This window comes from Zea mays, chromosome 1 (genome assembly GCF_902167145.1).
Source record: "Zea mays cultivar B73 chromosome 1, Zm-B73-REFERENCE-NAM-5.0, whole genome shotgun sequence".
Taxonomy (NCBI): domain Eukaryota; kingdom Viridiplantae; phylum Streptophyta; class Magnoliopsida; order Poales; family Poaceae; genus Zea; species Zea mays.
In genome coordinates, this window is record NC_050096.1 from 20060001 (window position 1) to 20080157 (window position 20157).

Consider the following 20157-nt stretch of genomic DNA (forward strand, 5'->3'; position numbering starts at 1 on the left):
GGTGAAACCTATGCACCCGTAGCTAGGCTTAAGTCAATTCGTATATTATTGGCCTATGCTACTTACCATGGCTTCAAGCTTTATCAAATGGACGTGAAGAGTGCCTTCCTCAACGGACCAATCAAGGAAGAGGTCTATGTTGAGCAACCTCCCGGCTTTGAAGATAGTGAGTATCCTAATCACGTATATAAACTCTCTAAGGCGCTTTATGGGCTCAAGCAAGCCCCAAGAGCATGGTATGAATGCCTAAGAGATTTTCTTATCACTAATGGCTTCAAAGTCGGAAAGGCCGATCCTACTTTATTTACTAAAACTCTTGACAATGATTTGTTTGTATGCCAAATATATGTTGATGATATCATATTTGGGTCTACTAACGAATCTACATGTGAAGAATTTAGTAGGATCATGACACAGAAATTCGAGATGTCAATGATGGGGGAGTTGAAGTATTTCTTAGGATTTTAAGTGAAGCAACTCCAAGAGGGCACCTTCATTAGCCAAACAAAGTATACTCAAGACATTCTAAGCAAGTTTGGGATGAAGGATGCCAAGCCCATCAAGACACCCATGGGAACCAATGGGCATCTCGACCTCGACACGGAAGGTAAATCCGTAGATCAAAAGGTATATCGGTTGATGATAGGTTCACTACTCTATTTATGTGCATCTCGACCGGACATTATGCTTTCCATATGCATGTGTGCAAGATTCCAAGCCGACCCTAAGGAAGCTCACCTTACGGCCGTAAAACGAATCTTGAGATATTTAGCTTATACTCCTAAGTTTGGGCTTTGGTATCCTAGGGGATCCACATTTGATTTAATTGGTTATTCGGATGCCGATTGGGCGGGGTGTAAAATTAATAGAAAGAGCACATCGGGGACTTGCCAGTTCTTGGGAAGATCATTGGTGTCTTGGGCTTCAAAGAAGCAAAATTATGTAGCTCTTTCTACCGTCGAAGCCGAGTACATTGCCGCAGGCCATTGTTGCGCGCAACTACTTTGGATGAGGCAAACTCTTAGGGACTATGGTTACAAATTAACCAAAGTTTCTCTTCTATGTGATAATGAGAGTGCAATCCGCATGGCGGATAATCCTGTTGAGCATAGCCGCACTAAACACATAGTCATTCGGTATCATTTTCTAAGGGATCACCAACAAAAGGGAGATATCGAGATTGCATATATTAACACTAAGGATCAATTAGCCGATATCTTTACCAAGCCACTTGATGAACAAACTTTTAACAAACTTAGGCATGAGCTAAATATTCTTGATTCTAGGAACTTCTTTTAAATGTTTTTGCCCACATAGCTCATTCATATACCTTTTGATCATATCTCTTTCATATGCTATGACTAATATGTTTTCAAGTGAATTTCCAAAATAAGTCATAGGTATATTGAAAGGAAATTGGAGTCTTCGGTGAAGACAAAGGCTTCCACTCCACTCCATAACTCATCCTTCGCCGTCGCTCCGAGCATCTCTCCGGCTTTGGTATAATCTTCACTCATGTTTTATTTGCCAAAGGGGAGAAAGTAGTTAGAAAAGGGCTTATATTTCACTCAAAGTATCCGTTTTTGGCGATTCATGCCAAAGGGGGACAAAGTATTAGCCCAAAGCAAAAGGACCGCACCACCACCTAGTTTTAAAAAACTAATGATTTTCAATTGGTAAATTTCAAATTGGTATCTTATTGTGTTCAAAAGGGGGAGAAAGTAGTATTTTCAAAATCGATATCTTAAAACCCTCTTGAACACTAAGAGGAGATTTCATTAAGGGGGAGTTTTGTTTAGTCAAAGGAAAAGCATTTGAAACAAGGGGAGAAAATTTCAAATCTTGAAAATGCTTCGCAAGATCTTATTCACTTACCTTTGACTATTTGCAAAAGAACTTTCAAAAGGATTTACAAAAGAATTTGCAAAAACAAAACATGTGGTGCAAGCGTGGTCCAAAATGTCAAAAATTAAAGAAACAATCCATGCGTATTTTATAAGTATTAATATTGGCTCAATTCCAAGCAACCTTTGCACTTACATTATGCAAACTAGTTCAATTATGCACTTCTATACTTGCTTTGGTTTGTGTTGGCATCAATCACCAAAAAGGGGGAGATTGAAAGGGAATTAGGCTTACACCTATTTTCCTAATTGATTTTGGTGGTTGAATTGCCCAACACAAATAATTGGACTAACTAGTTTGCTCTAGTCTATAAGTTATACAGGTGCCAAAGGTTCACAAAAAGCCAATAAAAAGACAAAGAAAAGGGTTCAACAAAAAGAGCAAGGGATAACCGAAGTGTGCCCTGGTCTGGCGCACCGGACAGTGTCCGGTGCACCAGGGGACTCCAAGCTGAACTTCGCACCTTCGGGAATTTTCAGAGGCGCTTCGCTATAATTCACCGGACTGTCCGGTGCACCACCGGACAGTGTCCAGTGCTCCAGAGGAGAGCGACTCTGAACTCGCCAGCTTCGGGAATCCGCTCCGCTATAATTCACCGGACATGTCTGGTGCACACCGGACTGTCCGGTGAGCCAGCGGAGCAACGGCTACTTCGCGCGCAACGGTCAACTGCAACGCATTAAATGCGCGCCTACACGCGCAGAGGAGCAGTGCACGCGCGGGTGGCACACCGGACAGTCTACAGGACTTGTCTGGTGCGCCACCGGACAGCCAGGCGGGCCCAAATGTCAGAGCTCCAACGGTCGGAACCCAATGGCCTGGTGACGTGGCTGGCGCACCGGACAGTGTCCGGTGGCGCACCGGACTGTCCGGTGCGCCATGCGACAGCAGCCTCCACCAAACGGCTAGTTTGGTGGTTGGGGTTATAAATACCCCCAACCACCCCACATTCAAGTCATCCAAGCTTTCCACCTTCCAACTACTTACAAGAGCTCTAGCATTCAATTCTAGACACACCCAAGTGATCAAATCCTCTCCCAACTCCACACAAAGCATTAGTGATTAGTGAGAGAGATTTGTTGTGTTCTTTTGAGCTCTTGCGCTTGGATTGCTTCCTTCTTTCATTCTTTCTTGCGAACAACTCAATTGTAACCAAGGCAAGAGACACCAATTGTGTGGTGGTCCTTGCGGGGAAGTTTGTTCCCGTTTGATTGAGAAGAAGAAGCTCACTCGGTCCGAGGGACCGTTTGAGAGAGGGAAAGGGTTGAAAGAGACCCGGTCTTTGTGACCACCTCAACGGGGAGTAGGTTTGCAAGAACCGAACCTCGGTAAAACAAATCCGCGTGTCACACTCTTTATTCGCTTGCGATTTGTTTTGCACCCTCTCTCTCTCGGACTCGATTATATTTCTAACGCTAATCCGGCTTGTAGTTGTGATTAAGTCTGTAAATTTCAGATTCGCCCTATTCACCCCCCCCCCTCTAGGCGACTTTCAGTGGCACGAAAGCTGTGCCAGAGCCAGCTGAGCCAGCGAACCAGGCATGCTGGAGCTGACGACGCTTGCGGCCGATCGGCCCCGCGTTGTCGAAGTCTGCCCCCTATGCAAGGCCGGTGAGCGCCCTCTCCCCTGAATGCTGAAGGAGGAGGTGGCCCACCGGCCCGTACGGGAGGTAGAGATCCGGCTCAGCTCGCCCTTCGCCCCAGCAAGGATGATGAAGATCCTTGAAGCTGAGGGCGGGGCAGAGGCCGCAGCCCGGCTTGCTTCTCCCCACCATTGAACTGGTGGTCACCGTCTTGGGTGACCATTGGTGAGGGGATGCAGCCAGGCTGCCTGATGAAAATCCTTGAAGCTGAGCGATGGCTGAAAGGTGCCAATCTCCACGAGGTTGCGCTCCTCCCACGACAAGACGAAGGCAACGCGGGCACTCCCCATCCGGGGGCTCGGAAGGCGGAAGGGCGCGATGCATGAGGAAAGTGCGAAGGCGTGGCTGCCATCCAGGAGGTCAATCCCTTTTTAAAGGCGACTCACCCCACTCGCGTCCTCAGGCGTCGCGGGCCAAGTCTTCACCAACGCGCTCAAAGGTCCTCCCCCTACGACACGGGGGCTAGGTCCCACACGACATGCAAGCTGGCCTGGGACGGAAGAAGCCAAACCGCCGCGCGTGGAGCGTGTAACCGCCTAGCGGTTACAAGCACTCCTCCACCTTCGCCTAAACCAGCGGGCGAAAGGGTGGACCGCCATGCAGGCGGCATGCAGCCGCACCACAAGGATGCACCCCTTCGACTTCGACGCATCCAGCATGGCGGCCCAGGCCCACACATCATGTAACCGGCGCGTCGGTTACTACGTGCGAAAAACTGCACCGCCACTTATGCCAATGTTGCGCCTTCTCGACTGCGGAACCGGTGCCGCGATTCGAGGCAACCCTGCGCATGGACCAACAGTGCCAGCCGAGCACGTCGGTCACGGGTCAGTCAGCCGCGGGAGAAGGCACGATGGTCGATATGGCCAAAAGTGGCCGGCAGTAATGGCGGCAGCAGATGGACGGAAGCAGCAGTCAAATCATCTGCAGGCTCATGTCCCCTCCTGGAGCAGCAGGGGAGCCCTCTCCCACGGCGTGAAGACGACGCGCCCGTGTTCCGTTCCTCGAACGGCTCACGCAACGGCTGCCCCGTGAACCACTCGTCCCGTCGCATTAACTCCGCGGCAGGGCAGACGACACCTTTGGCAGGCGAAGCGGGCGACGCTTCACCTCCGCCATGATGACCGCGTCAAAAAAGGTGCGCCACATCGTTCAATTTCGTATCCTTTTCCTCTTCCCCTTTCTCTCTCTTGCTACAGGGACTGGGAAAGGGGATACTCCGAAAGGGATCCTTCCCTGCGAAGGAAGTGGGCCCCGAGCCCTCCTACTGATCAGGGGTTCGAAGGCTGGCCCCTCGGAAGGGTTCGACAGCCGCCTCAGAGCACTCGGGCTCCGCGCCCACTACTGGTCAGAGGTTCGAAGGCTGGCCCCTCGAAAGGGTTCGACAGACGCCTCAGGCCACTCGGGCTCCGCGCCCACTACTGATCAGGGGTTCGAAGGTTGGCCCTCGAAGGGTTCGACAGCCGCCTCAGAACACGTAGAGCGAGGGATGACTCTGGGTACGTCCGATACATGGCCGAGGCTTGGGCTACGCTCCTGAGGTACCCTAGGACATTTCCGAGACTAGCAGGAGCGATTCTGTAACGGAATCCCATCAGAGGGAGGCATCGAGCCCTCGGACCCTATCAAACGGGACCGGGTCCGGCAAATCACCTGCAGGTACTTTTGGAGCGCGCCTCTGGGCCACTAGCCGACCCTTATCGAACGGGGCACGGGCGTCCACTCGGATCACCCGTTAGCAACTCACTGGAGACACCATGTTCGGCGCCCTCCGAGGGCAACATGGCGCTTTCCCCCCCTCCCTCCTCCTTGCGGAAAGGCGACGAAGGGGCGTATGAAAAAAGTCGAGTCAGTCCTTGACCGCCCTCTCGCCCTGTGCAGAGGCTCGGGGGCTGCTCTCGCAAACCCGGCTCCGGCCAAACCGTTGACAGCGTCAACATACCAGCCCGAGAACTTGGAACCTGACCATGCACCCGGACTACGATCAGATCGCATGAGGGAACAACCAGACCGGCCGAGGCATCACGAAAGGCACTAAGACCTCGGAGGAGTCAAACCACTCCTCCGAGGCCTCGGGGGCTACACTCGGCGGGTGCGCTCGCGCACACCCACCGGAACGAAGTGTAACCGAGAAAGGTCGGTCCCCTTGCAAAAAAGTGCGACAAAGCCTCCAAGCGAGTACCAACACTCCCTTTGAGGCTCGGGGGCTACTGTCGGAGACCATAATTAGGGGTACCCCCAAGACTCCTAAACTCGGCTGGTGATCACAATCAGCACAAAGCTGCAAAGGCCTGATGGGCGCAATTCAGGTCAAGGCTCCGTTCACTCAAGGGACGCGATCTCGCCTCGCCCGAGCCCAGCCTCGGATAGGAACAGTAGACCCAAGTGGATTCACGCCTCGCCCGAGGGCCTCCTCAAGCAACGAGCGCACCTTCAACTCGCCCGAGGCCCAGCTCGGGCAGGCTTCGCGGAGAAGCAACCTTGGCCATATCGCCTCGCCAACCGACCGTATCGCAGGAGCATTCAATGCAAGGATCGCCTGACACCTTATCCTGACGTGCGTTCCTTAGTCGGCAGGGCCGAAGTGACCGCAGTCACTTCGCCCCTCCACTGACTGACATGACAGGAAAACAGCGTCGCCTGCCCTGCTCCGACTGCTGTGCCACCCGCCAGGGTGAGGCTAACAGCAGCCAAGTCCAGCCTCGGGCGCCATAGGAAGCTCCGCCTCGCCCGACCCCAGGGCTCGGACCCAACCTCGACCCCGGAGGACGGTCTCCACCTCGCCCGACCCCAGGGCTCGGACTCAACCTCGACCCCGAAAGACGGTCTCCGCCTCGCCCGACCCCAGGGCTCGGACTCAACCTCGACCCCGAAAGACGGTCTCCGCCTCGCCCGACACCAGGGCTCGGACTCCACCTCGACCTCGGAAGACGGTCTCCGCCTCGCCCGACCCCAGGGCTCGGACTCAGCCTCGACCTCGGAAGAGTCACCGCCTCGCCTGACCTCGGGCTCGGACCGACCACGCCGCAGGGGGGTACATCATTACCCTACCCCTAGCTAGCTCAGGCTACGGGGAACAAGACCGGCGTCCCATCTGGCTCGCCCCGGTAAACAAGTAATGATGGCACCTCGCGTGCTCCATGACGACGACGGTTCTCAGCCCCCTACGGAAGCAAGGAGACGTCAGCAAGGATCCGACAGCCCCGACAGCTCTACTTCTACAGGGTTTAAGCGCTCCTCCGACGGCCACGACATCACATGAACAGGGAAGCAACACCTCTCCGACAGCCACGTCGGTATGTACATAGGGCTCTGGCTCCTCTCTGTTAGACACGTTAGCACATTGCTACACCCCCCATTATACACCTGGGCCCTCTCCTTACGTCTATAAAAGGAAGGCCCAGGGCCCTCGTACGAGAGGGTGGCCGCGCGGGAGAACGGGCTGACAGACAGTCTCTCTCTCTCTCTCTCCCTCGCGAATGCTTGTAACCCCCTACTGCAAGCGCATCCGCCCTGGCGCAGGACAACACGAGCCGCGGTTCCCCTCATTGTTCCCCCTTGTGTTCCGTCTCGCGCCGACCCATCTGGGCTGGGACACGCAGCGACAATTTACTCGTCGGTCCAGGGACCCCCCCCCCCCCCCCCCGGGTCAAAACGCCGACACTATGTTACAATACTATGCACAAAATTAGATGTGGCATCAAGATCACATATATTAGGACATGTTTGGTTTGGAGGACTAAAGATTAGTCCCTCTATTTTAGTCTCATTTAGTCCCTAAATTGCCAAACGGTGGAACTAAAACAGGGATTAAACTGTTTTAGTCTCTAGTCCCTCAAGGGATGACAAAAATGGACTAAACTATATAAATTTCACTTTTTACCCCTCCTTTATTTTAATTATACTAATTGCGGGAGAATGCTAAGGGGTATTTTAGTCTTCTTATAATTTATTTAATGTGTTTTGAATAGTTTTAGTCCCTAAAACCAAACAGAATATGAACTAAACTTTAGTCACCTAACTAAACTTTAGTCACTGGACTAAAGTAACCAAACGGGGCCTTAGCGTTTTGTAACTAAATGCAGTACAATGCATGCCAGATAATATATCATCTTTAACTAACTAGAATAAAATAATAAGCATTTATCTCATTATGGTTGACCTTTTTTTAACCAGCATTTTTTGCAATTTCAATGGTGTTTCTTATACCTGCTACAACATTTACCCTTCTCAAGCTATCCGGTAAAGCTGATCTCCTCAATAGGGTCCCTTTATTTGAATCCTTAGAATTTGTCACAATATTTCTTCTTGACTAGAATGTCTATTTATTACAACTATGCTTCCTAAAGATAACTAATCATTGCAACATATATATTTTCAATGATATACAACTAACTAGTACCAAAGTTATAAAAATATCATCGACTATACTATTTCCTTCTTTTTTTATACATTTTGGTAAGATCATAAAAAAACACCGCGGACAGGACATGGGCGTTTAGAACCTATAGAGCTAATAGTTAGCTAACTAATAAATTAGTAGCTGAGTTAAATCAGCTAATAAACTAATTGTTAGCTATAAAATAGCTAACAATTAGCTGTGGTGTTAACACTTAACAGAGTGTTTGAAACCCAACAACTAAACGACTGCCATTATTCGTGTCAAACCAATAGCGATTCATAAAAGCTAAATCTTGTAATCAATGGTGGGCCAATAATGAATTTTTTTGCATATGTATTAAGACGCTTGGTCTGATTTCGAAATTGTCTAGAGTTTTTTATGTTGTTTTCATTGCAAAATGATAGATCTCCTTCCGTAACTTTCCAATTACGAGTACGAGAATTGAAAGACATGAAAATTGTTATTCGTATTAACAGCTACTCTAGTGGAATGTTTTTATGTGGTGCTAACAATTTAATAACTATCTTTGTAGCTCCAGAATGTTTCAGTTTATGTTCCTACCTATTGTCTGGATATACCAAGAGAGATCTACGGTCTAATGAGGCTACTATGAAATATTTACTCATGGGTTCAAACAGGTCCTTAATCACCCGTCGGCCGTGCCTCTCTATCCGCCAACTGCAAAGCGTGGCAGCGTTAAGTACCCGACGCTCACAGGTCAAGATCACGAAACTGCACATAGACCCAACGTGCGTCAACTACAATCACATCTAATACCTGTATATATGTCCCAATCCCTATCTCAACTGTGAATTAGAAAGTCACAACTGAAATCACTCAAATGTCACTCTGGCTTGCTGTCAATGTGTCACATACATCAACGATAAAGTATGTAAAATTTGTCAACGGAAATTGGGCAGGGCCGAGATGTTTTCCCTAGGACGGAGTCGAAGAGAACAATCTTCTATTAAGCCACTGAATCGGGTCTCGAATAGGACCGCGTGTGCAATTTAGTCAACTAGTGTGCAAAGCTTCAGCTGAACAACCATTTTACCAACCTGAAACTACCCTCACAGCATAAGTTACTGGGGATGCCCGGCAATTTCATCAAGATACGTGGTAGCCATTTGAACTTGCTTGTAGGCTCACCAATGAATTTGTATTCACTCCACTTTCAGAACTATCTTCATTAACTCATAAACAAAATAGCTGATCGATGCTGATGGTAGAACCTGAACAAAAGTAGAAAGAAAACCAGAAACTTAAGGCAATCTGAAACAGACTAGCATACACTTATCACACTGAATAGTAGGATCAAAATGATACATGCAGATCTCTAAGTTCATGCAGTCTGCTAATATGTTTCCTTATTGCTAACTTGATACATTAACAAATGAAGTATATACACTATCTTCATAGCTTAGGATTCAAAAAAGTCACACGTCATGAATGTGACCAATAATTAGTCGAAGTATATGCATGCATACTATTTACTGCTTAGCAAGTTAGCATACAAAAGTTATATGAACAGATTCGTATTCAGCTGATTTTTTACTTCGACCATAAGCTTGAAGCAATCGATGATATACTTCAAGTGAAATTTGGTAGGTCTAGAGTATACCTCTGAAGACTTCTTAAAATACTATGGATGCTAACCTGGCCCCTACATATATGTGGAAGTAGGTTCTCTGCTGAAAGAATACATACCTGTAACAAGCTGGGGATTAGACCAGCATACAGTGCTGGTACCCCACCTTGGTCAACAATCTTAAGGCATGTTGCAAGCGCATTCATTCTGGTTGCTTTTACTTGCATCTGTAGCTGCCTACGGACCACTTCAAATGGGTATGTAGCAGCTTCAGCACAGCAACCAGCAATGGCCCCATAGAGTAAAGTCCTCACAGTACCCAGTTCAAGTTGATCCAATGCATTTGTCTCTTGTTTTTGTTGCTTCATCATCGATACCCTTTTCTTTCCTTCAGGAGAATGCAGATAAGCCATCTTCAGTATGTCATACACTCCATAGAATACAGCGCCAGAGGGTGCCATGCTGATAAGAGAAGGCACCAATCCCTTATACAGCGAGAAGAATCCTTCAGTTTGGATCATGTGGCGGGCAACACCAATGACCCCGCCTAAAGCTTCACCACCAGGAGCTACCATCTTTGTCCTGATCTGAAACCAACAGCTCAAATCAGGTAATAGTCAGTGAAAGATGACAACAAAGTAAAAGATTAAAGAAATATGTGGTACAAATTCTTTAAAAAACCTACTGTATCCATAGGTATGCACATAATCGTTGCTGTAACACCAGCAAAAGCACCAGCAATAAATCTCTCAAAGTTTGCAGATTCTTCGTTACCAGACCATTTGAGCAGTTGCTTTCTGTAACTGTCATATGCGTAGAAGTTGACTGCCTTGAATGGAGCAGTGCGGAGGATGTTGACAAAGTTCCCTTTCCAAAAGCCTTTCAACCCTTGTGTTGTTGCAATAGCATGCATAAGCTCAAATAGATTCCTCTGCTCACCACGAACTATATACTCCAACTTTAACCTCTCAAGAGGAGCAACAACTGTTCTGCATGAAATATAAAAGTTATGGAAGAATCTCTCATACTCTCGTAATAAAAAAGAACTATATAGCTGGAGTGATACAATAATCGCTGTTGTTTACTTAACAGATTGATGCATGTTCAGTTTCCCAACACTACCACACGCTAACACAGACAGAAACTCTGTTAACACGCCGTATCCAGCTCGTGCATTGTCCACTCACGGCTCAACTCCTCGCCCGCACATTCTCACTCCCAGAAAGAATTGCACCAGCCGCGCGCAACATCAAACCAGTCGGCATGTATTGTTCCATTTGCAACTCCTGCTCATTGATCAAAATTACATTGCCTGAATCAGAAGAACAGCACGGTGGCTCGGGGTCTTGGTAGAGCAACACGTGGACGGCGCAATGCAGTAGTGAACTATGCGACTCAGTGGCACGGCTATGCGATGGCGACGGTAGCTTTGTGGTGTCTTGGCTTATTCGGAATAGATGGATAACAGAGCAGTATTTGAGGCTAACTGGAGATCATGGTGTTGTATTCGATCAGCAATTCAGCATTCCATACAAAGCAGCACGCGTGCGGGAGCCGAAGAAAATGGGAAGGGAGGTGATTACATCTTTTTGACGGCGGGGCAGAGCCCCCTATTTCATTAAGAAATAGGAACAAAGAGTTCATTACAAGGATCACATCCATAAGCAACCAGGCCAATTGACAGGCAACAAGTCCAGAAACGCTACATCAGGAACCCCCCTACAATACCGAGCTAACTCGATAGAGGAAAGAAACGACCTGACGCATCACGCCACATGCCCCGACAGGAGCCACAAATTTTGTTTATTACAGGATTTGCACTCCAGACAGGAGGCAAGACACGCGACATTCAGAGCAACAGAATTGCAAAGCCACCGACAAATAGACAAACTAGAAGACGAGCAGAATAGCAAAATCACTGGAACATAGCAAAACTAGAAGACGAGCAGATTAGATGACGTAGTATATTGGAAAAACAATTTTTGCTTAGGCGATTTAGACTCTTGGACGGAGGGAGCGCTAGTCATGGAAGCGGAATGGATCAGTGGATCATAAAGCTTATCTGGTTGCCAGTAACAACTGCACATGGAACTGGGTACAAAGTTTTTACCATTTTTTTGTTTCTTTTGGTTTCCTCTTCTAAGAATTACAGGGCCATAGCATACAAATATCTTCGTAAATACACAATCAGCCGAAATAGAACAATGAACATGCATACAAAGATCTTCATAAATAACAATGTCAGTGGATATCCCACTTCCAGGAACCAGCAAATTGCTGGGTATTCTTGGATGCGTCACTTATCATCCATTTACCTCCTCAAGCACTCAAGCTAATATAATTACCCAGAGGTCGATCATGCATATGCTGTGAATCTTCTAAATCTAGAATTAGCAATAGACATCAACCATGAAACAAGGATATACAACATCCAATTTCTCAGGCAGCGGCAATAGTAAAAGGATTAAGAAAAAAGAGAAAAAGTTCCAATATGTCAAAACAGAACAAACTAATTAAACCTCAAAGCAGCCAAATTGAATCCAACAAAATCAGTTCCCTTCTTCCAAGGTTGAAAGCAAGAATTCACAATCAAACAGTTCTATAGTGAATAACTATATGAAGCTTAGTAACCAGGTTCCCGGATTGATGGGATCGAGGAGCGGGAACACGTTACAATACAGGAACAAGATTGTTCTCGCGTTCCAGGAATAAAACAAACGTTCCCAGAACGAGGAACGTGGACAAGTTCCACGTTCTTGGCTTCTAAGATCTGAAGTACCATGCAAACTTAAAACTACTAAAACCACACAATGTCAACTTGGATAAAAAAAACTTCCTGCGGAAACAAAACAAGATTATGTGTGTGGTCAAGACTCAAGAGTATCACTCTCAATTTTTATTAACCTATGCAAGTTTTATTTTCCTATTTCTAGAATTGTGGCTCCATTTGGGTTCTAATTTTATGAAACCAGTTTCTCCATGATATGGTAAAGGAGTGATATGGCCCAGCCGAACAGGGTATATTTTAGGAAACAGTAGATTAGGAAAGTAATCAGCTGCGGCTTATTTAGCAGCAAGTATCCCTCAATTGTAATGGTAGTATTAGTTACCTTATTGAGCATTATACTGCTCCCTAGTTTCTATGTTTAGGAACAAGGATTTGGAATAAAGGAGAGAGGGGCGGCAGAGAGAAAAGGGACGTTATTGTTCCACCAATTCAGCAGCAGGCGTTGCCGACGATAAACGGTCGGTGGTTCCGCCAACCATTACCATAGGTCGTCAGCGAGCCCTTCCGGTGCCGCCCCAGCCTACTAGATCTGAGCTGTGGCCGGGAACTCGTTCCTATAATCGGGAACACCCATATCAACTGGTATCGGATTCAGGCGAGTCCTCCTCCATGGCTTCCGCTGAAGATCGGGTGGGCAGCTTGGAGTCTTCGGTGGCGCAACTGGCGATCGCCGTGAAGGATATGCAGACCACCATGGCCGAGCTCGCCAAGATGGTCGCTGACTCGGCGTCCGAGACTGGTGACGGGAGGCGCCCGCCGCCACACCGACGCCAGGAGGGCCGCGACGAGGAAGCGGGTGGCAATGAGCGGGGTGGTCGCCGTGGGGGGTCACACGCGCCGCGCTACGAACTGTCGTTGTTCGATGGCGGAGAGGATCCTATGCTCTCGCTCCGCCAGTGCGAGAGGTATGGCCGCCTGCACGCAGTGCCCCAGGAGGAGTGGGTGGAGATGGTGGGCATGCACCTGCGTGGAGAAGCGCAGGAGGTGTTGGACAACTGGGAGACTGAAGATCGCTTCATTTCATGGCCAGAATTTTATGCGACATTCCTGCAGCGCTTTACGCGCCATTCAACATCTGGTCCGTTGGGAGATTTGGCCAATTTGAAGCAGCACAACAACCGGGCAGAGGTCTACGCGAGGGACTTTCAGCGACTGCTGGCGCGCGCACCACGGGTGTCGCAGCAAGATCAAATCGAGTTGTTTACTGCCGGATTATCCCCCACCTTATCGGCCGAGGTCCGTCGAGATCGACCTCGAGATTTGTCTGATGCCATTGGATTGGCTCATGAAGCGGAAAGGCGGGAAGATCTCTGACTTGCCAAGGTAACCCAGGCCACTCGATCCCGACAGGCTCGCAGTTCGCCATCGGCAGGGAGCTCGGATGCTTCGGCGGGTAATCGGCAAACAGCATCATCTGTCGTTACACTTCCTACAGCATCTGTGGGGGTCAAAACAAAGGGAGGGCGAGCTGTACCAGTGGGTTCGCAAGCCTATGTGACGGCCTCATCTGCACCTCCATACCGCTGTCGGCTCAGTTCAGCCGAGATGTCTGAACGCAGGGAGAAGGGTCTTTGTTACAACTGTGATGAGGTGTACTCGAGGGGACATCGCTGCCAGCGTTTGTTTCATCTCGAAGTGCTCAACGAGGATGATGTGATTGAGGAGGAACCAACCCTTTCTGCGCTAGCCATGCATGGGTTGAAGGCCAGCCGCACAATGCAGGTCATTCTGGTTATGGGGCAACAGCGACTAGTGGGCTTGGTGGATAGTGGAAGCACACACAATTTCATTAGCAGCCATGCGGCTTCCTTACTCCAGATTCCACAACTGTCAAGAACCAAGCAGCAGGTGCAGGTGGCCAATGGAGCTCGATTGCCATGTCTGGGGCGTCTGTCGGCCGTTCAGTTTGGTATACAGGATCATTCCTTCTCGGATTCCTTCTTGGTGATTCCCTTGGAAGGGTTTGATGCAGTTCTCGGGGTGCAATGGCTCCAGAAATTGGGTGATATCAGCTGGAACTTTGACTCCCTCCAAATGTATTTTTTCCTCGAGGGTGGACATGTCAGTTTGCAAGGCCTTCTACATCATGGGAAGTCAGTTCAGTTACGCAGTTTGGAAGTTGGACATGACCTTCGTCTGCAGGGAATCCTGGATACATTTAAGGATCTTTTTCAAGAGCCACAGGGCCTGCCACCCTCCTGTCCGTGTGATCATCGCATTTGTTTGAAGGAAGCGTCGGATCTAGTGGTTGTCCGACCCTATCGGTACCCACACCGCCAGAAGGATGAAATTGAGCGTCAATGTACTGAGATGCTAGCCTAAGGTATCATTCGGCCTAGTCGTTCTCCATTCTCTTCACCGGTGCTCTTAGTGCGCAAGGCAGATGGGTCTTGGCGTTTTTGTGTGGATTATCATGAGTTGAATGCCACGACTATTAAGGATAAATTCCCAATCCCAGTAGTAGAAGAATTGCTTGATGAACTGCATGGGGCTCAATTCTTCACCAAACTGGATTTGCGATCAGGGTACCACCAGGTTCGGATGCACCAAGCAAATGTGGAAAAGACGGCTTTTCGCACTCACCATGGGCATTTTGAATTCCTGGTCATGGCTTTTGGACTGTGTAATGCTCCTTCGACCTTCCAGGCCTTGATGAATGAAGCGCTCTCTAAGTTCATTCGCAAATTTGTATTGGTCTTCTTCGACGACATTCTTGTATACAGTCGAACCTGGGAGGATCATCTACAACACCTTGCCTCAGTTTTAGCTCAGCTTCGTCATCATCAGCTGTACCTTAAACAGTCCAAGTGTGCCTTTGCTCAAGATACGGTGGGTTATCTCAGACATGTCATTTCAGCCAAGGGAGTAGAGGCAGACCCGAACAAAGTGCAAGATGTGGATCGTTGGCCTACTCCTATGTCAGTGGCAGATATCCAGAGTTTTTTGGGGTTGACTGGTTTACCGACGTTTTATTCATCATTATGCTTCGATTGCAGAACCCCTCACTACTCTTCTTTTCCACCAACAGTTCCACTGGTCCGAAGCTGCTACAACTGCCTTTCAACATTTGAAACAAGCTCTTCAGACGGCTCCAGTCCTCCGCCTTCCGGACTTCGCTGTTCCTTTTGTGGTGGAATGTGATGCTTCTGGCACAGGGATTGGTGTCGTGCTCCAACAGGAAGGACATCCAGTGGCTTATTATAGTCGGAAACTGGCAGATCGTCATGTGAAACTCGCAGCTTATGAAAGGGAATTAATTGGGTTATCCAAGGCCATTCGACATTGGAGACCGTATTTATGGGGGCACCCATTAGTGGTCCGCACAGATCATGCCAGTCTGAAATTCCTGCTGGATCAAGCTCTAGTAACTCCACCGCAACAGCACTGGCTTAGCAAACTGATGGGGTTTGACTTCTCTGTGGAATACAAACCAGGACGGGCAAATGTGGTCGCCGACGCACTATCTCACCTCCATAATCCAGTGAGTACTTGTGCAGCTATTTCAGCTCCAACACTATCATCCCGGGAGAGGTGGGAAGCTGAGCTGAGACAGGATCCTGCCATTCAACAACGTTGTGCACAGCTTCTTGCTCGAGGTCAGGGTTCACAGGAGGAGTCTGATTCCAGCAACTCAGTGACAACCGCCGCACACATTTGGTCCACCACATGGGGGCCTGGTCTTTCGCAAACACCGGTTATTCATTCCAGCAACCTCTTCCCTTCGTTCCCAGGTGGTGGCTGCTTACCACAATGTGACCCATGAAGGAGTGCACAAAACACTGCATCGTATTAAGCAAAGTTTTTTCTAGGAGAACCTGCGGGGGTCGGTGGAGCAATACATTCACCAGTGTGTTGTCTGCCAGCAGCATAAAGCTAGTACCTTAGCACATGCTGGTCTTCTGCAACCATTATCAATACTGCAACACATTTGGGCAGATATATCCATGGATTTCGTAGTAGGACTTCCAAAGTCTCAAGGGAAGTCAGCTCTGCTGGTCGTGGTGGATCGTTTATCCAAATATGGTCATTTTATTGCTATCAAGCGGCCTGCTACAACATCTGCGGTTGCGGATATGTTCTTTGACCAAGTGGTGAGGCTCCATGGGGTGCCCGAGTCTATTGTGTCCGATCGCGATCTGATGTTCACTAGCACCTTCTGGCAGAATCTTTTTAAGCGTTGCGGCACAAAACTCCTCACCTTAGTAACCAGGTTCCCGGATCGATGGGATCGAGGAACGGGAACGTGGTACGCGGTACGCTACTAAAACTAAGATTTAACACTACTGGAACGAGATTGTTCCCACGTTCCCGGAACGGAACGAACGTTCCCGGAACGAGGAACGTGGCCAAGTTCCCAGTTCCCGGTTACTAAGCTCCTCACCTCTTCCTCATATCACCCTCAGACGGACGACCAGACAGAGGTGGTGAATCGTACTATTGAGATGTATCTTCGTTGTTTAGCCACGGAGCGACCATCCACTTGGGTTCAATGGTTACCTTGGGCGGAATTTTGTTACAATTCCTCGTATCATTCGGCACTTCGGATGACTCCTTTTGAATTGGTCTATGGTCGCAAACCCCCTCCATTGGTTCCTTCCAGCCAGGGCACCACTCTGGTAGATGCTGTTGATAGCAGGTTAGTGGATCGGGATGCCTTATTGGATCGAGCTCGTCATCATTTGTTGACCGCCCATAACCGGATGAAACAACGTTATGATCATCACCGTGAGGTTACTTATGCGGTGGGTGATTGGGTTTGGTTGAAGCTTCAGAGCCATCGCCAACTTTCAGTGAGACAGGGACACTATCACAAGCTAGCGCCCAAATTTTTTGGTCCTTATTTAGTGGTCAGCAAGGTGGGCGAGGTGGCATATCGCCTAGCTCTTCCAACCACGGCCAAAATTCATGATGTTTTTCATGTCTCCATGTTGAAACCCTTTAAAGGCACTCCTCCGGTCGTGGCTCCAGATCTACCGGCTGATGTTTCTTATCTGTCTTCGGAATCTGCACAGTTGGTTCCTTACAGCATATTGGCTCAGCGCTTCCTTCAAGGTCATCGCCAGTTCTTGATCCAATGGACAGGACAGGATATTGAAGAGGCTACGTGGGAAGATGCCCTGGAATTTCGGCGTGCACACCCAGATTTCAAGCTTGAAGACAAGCTTGTTGTCGAGGGGGGGAGTATTGATATGGCCCAGCCGAACAGGGTATATTTTAGGAAACAGTAGATTAGGAAAGTAATCAGCTGCGGCTTATTTAGCAGCAAGTATCCCTCAATTTTGTAATGGTAGTATTAGTTACCTTATTGAGCATTATACTGCTCCCTAGTTCCTATGTTTAGGAACAAGGATTTGGAATAAAGGAGAGAGGGGCAGCAGAGAGAAAAGGAACGTTATTGTTCCACCAATTCAGCAGCAGGCGTTGCCGACGATAAACGGCCGGTGGTTCCGCCAACCATTACCATAGGTCGCCGGCGAGCCCTTCCGGTGCCGCCCCAGCCTACTAGATCTGGGCTGCGGCCGGGAACTCGTTCCTATAATCGGGAACACCCATATCAAGGAGCTTGGCCAACTCTAACTTCCAACTTACTGCGATAAACAGCTTAAGTTACTTGACCTTCAACTTCTATACTACTCTATTAAAAACCTAATGTAAGCACCTGGTGCTACCACGGCTTCACCCTCCGCGCTGACATTATGGGCCCACCCCACGCGCCCTGCCTCGCCATGCCCTGTTGGGCCCCACGCCCAGCGCCCTCGCAGCGCTCTCTCAGCTACTGCCTTATGGGACCCCACCGCCCGCGCAGCTACCACACCGCGCAAAAAATAGTGCAGAGCGAGCACTCGAACCCACACCCCCTTGCTCTAGAGATTTGGGGCTAACCACCAGACCACACGTATCTTAATGTTCAGAAATAAACAATATTATATTTGAATAAATATCTCAATACCTATTATGATATATAACAACCGTAGCAAAGCACGGGCAACAGGCTAGTAACTACTTAAGTACTTCACCTAACCTGTTTCACAAAAACTCATCTGTTCAAATACTAATTAAATGGACTACTAACTATGACATGTAGAAGACAACTTTACTGAACTGGGCCTAAAGGTCAACATACTCGATGCCTCATAGAGCCTGAGAAGTAGAAACTAGCAAACAAAACAAATTCTTCAACATTCCAATCAAAAGTAACAGCTATGGTTCAATGTCAAAAGAAGACTCATCCATTTTTCACTAGATAAGCAATCATGCTAAATTGCTAACTCGCGTATGCAATCTGGGTTGTAGACTACAACAAGCTATACCTCGAGATCATGGCAGCAACTGCTCCAGCCCAGAGATGCTTGCTCACGTTCATCGCTCCAGCTCCAGCACGACCGTCCTTCTTCTCCTTCTCCTGCAGCAGAATCACTCCCTCCGCCTCCGCGGCCACTTCCACAGCCCTCTTCCCCGCGACCAGCGCGTCCGACTCCTCCGCCCTGGCCTTCTCCTCCGCGTCGGGGAGCAACCCAACCGGGGCCGGCGCGAACCCCCTACCCCCCTTCACCGACATTGTCAGCGACAGAAACCCCAGCGGCGCCCCACGTCGGCGCCGATGCTGGTGCCCGAACGACAGGGAGCACCCGGGCATGGCCGCGAGGAGCGCGCCGTGCGCCGTCCCATCGACGCCATCGAGAAACAGCCCCGCCGCCACCGCCCCCTCCCCGGCCGCGGGAGGCAGCCACATCTCGGGCCACGGCATCGCGGCGGACCAGACGGGACTGGGCAGGACAGGACCCTTCACGCGCCGTGCCTGTAACCTTCTTCCCCTCGTCCCGCCGCCGCTAGGGTTCGCGAGGCGGCACGGTGCATCGGTTTTATCGACGAGGGAGGGCGAGGGGAAGCTGAATCCAACCGAGCGGAATGGGATATATAAGAGCGAGCTGCCTCGAATCGATGCGGACGCGAGGGTTGGGGCGGCTGCTGGGCGAGCAAGTAGATGCGAGGGAGAGGGGTGCTGTCGGATTGATTCTTCTCTTGTTCTTGTGATTTGCTGGTGGTTGATCTTGCCGCCCTGCCTGTACCGCACCGGTGCACCCTTGGGGCAGGAAAGGCCAACGAACAGCGAACGAGATTGCTCGATGTGGAGTTGTATTTTATTTAGAACGGAGTTTAATTTTTAAACTTTTAGAGAAGACGATCTTTTTTAAGATTTTCCTGTTCTTTAGCTTTTATCCTCTCATTTGAATGAAGGGCAGGAGGTACGGTATTTTGCAGCAGAACGGTATGCCATTTTTATATACATCAAACGTTCTTAAATTTAACTAGGTTTTTAAAAAAATTGTTAGTTAACATTCATATCTATAAATAAATATACTATTTACATAAGTATAGTAAAAATACTAATACTTTAGTTTTATATATCGTTAAAATAAAACGTGTTTGGCTTCTCACAAAACAAGAACACTAAATATTTTGGATAGAAGAAGTATAAATATATCCAAATCTTTATGTAAAAATGAAGTATGTCGAAACCGAGAAACTTGTGAAAGTAATTGTCGGGGATCATAATTAGAGGTACCCTCAAGACTCCTAATTCTCAGCTGGTAACCCCCATCAGCATAAAGCTGCAAAGGCCTGATGGGTGCGATTAAGTCAGGGATCAGTCCATTCGAGCGACTCGATCGTGCCTCGCCCGAGCCTAGCCTTGGACAAGGGTAGCCGACCCCGGAGGATTTCCGTCTCGCCCGAGGCCCCCCTCTAACGGCGGACACATCTCCGGCTCGCCCGAGGCCCTGCCTTCGTTAAGAAGCAACTCTGACTAAATCGCCGCACCGACCGACCG

The 20157-nt window shown here is 48.9% G+C and overlaps 1 protein-coding gene across 1 annotated transcript; it reads right to left on the reverse strand.

The window, feature by feature from the left end:
- Positions 1 to 8779: 8779 nt before the first annotated feature.
- On the reverse strand, positions 8780 to 19423 carry LOC100193996 (putative mitochondrial adenine nucleotide transporter BTL2). Its single transcript, NM_001359362.1, has 4 exons — positions 18638 to 19423; positions 10224 to 10527; positions 9658 to 10125; positions 8780 to 9182 (listed from the first exon to the last, which is right to left on the reverse strand). Exons 1-4 carry the CDS (start codon positions 19072 to 19074, stop codon positions 9114 to 9116), a joined length of 1278 nt encoding a protein of 425 aa, NP_001346291.1. The 5' UTR covers positions 19075 to 19423; the 3' UTR covers positions 8780 to 9113.
- Between the last annotated feature and the right edge of the window lie 734 nt (positions 19424 to 20157).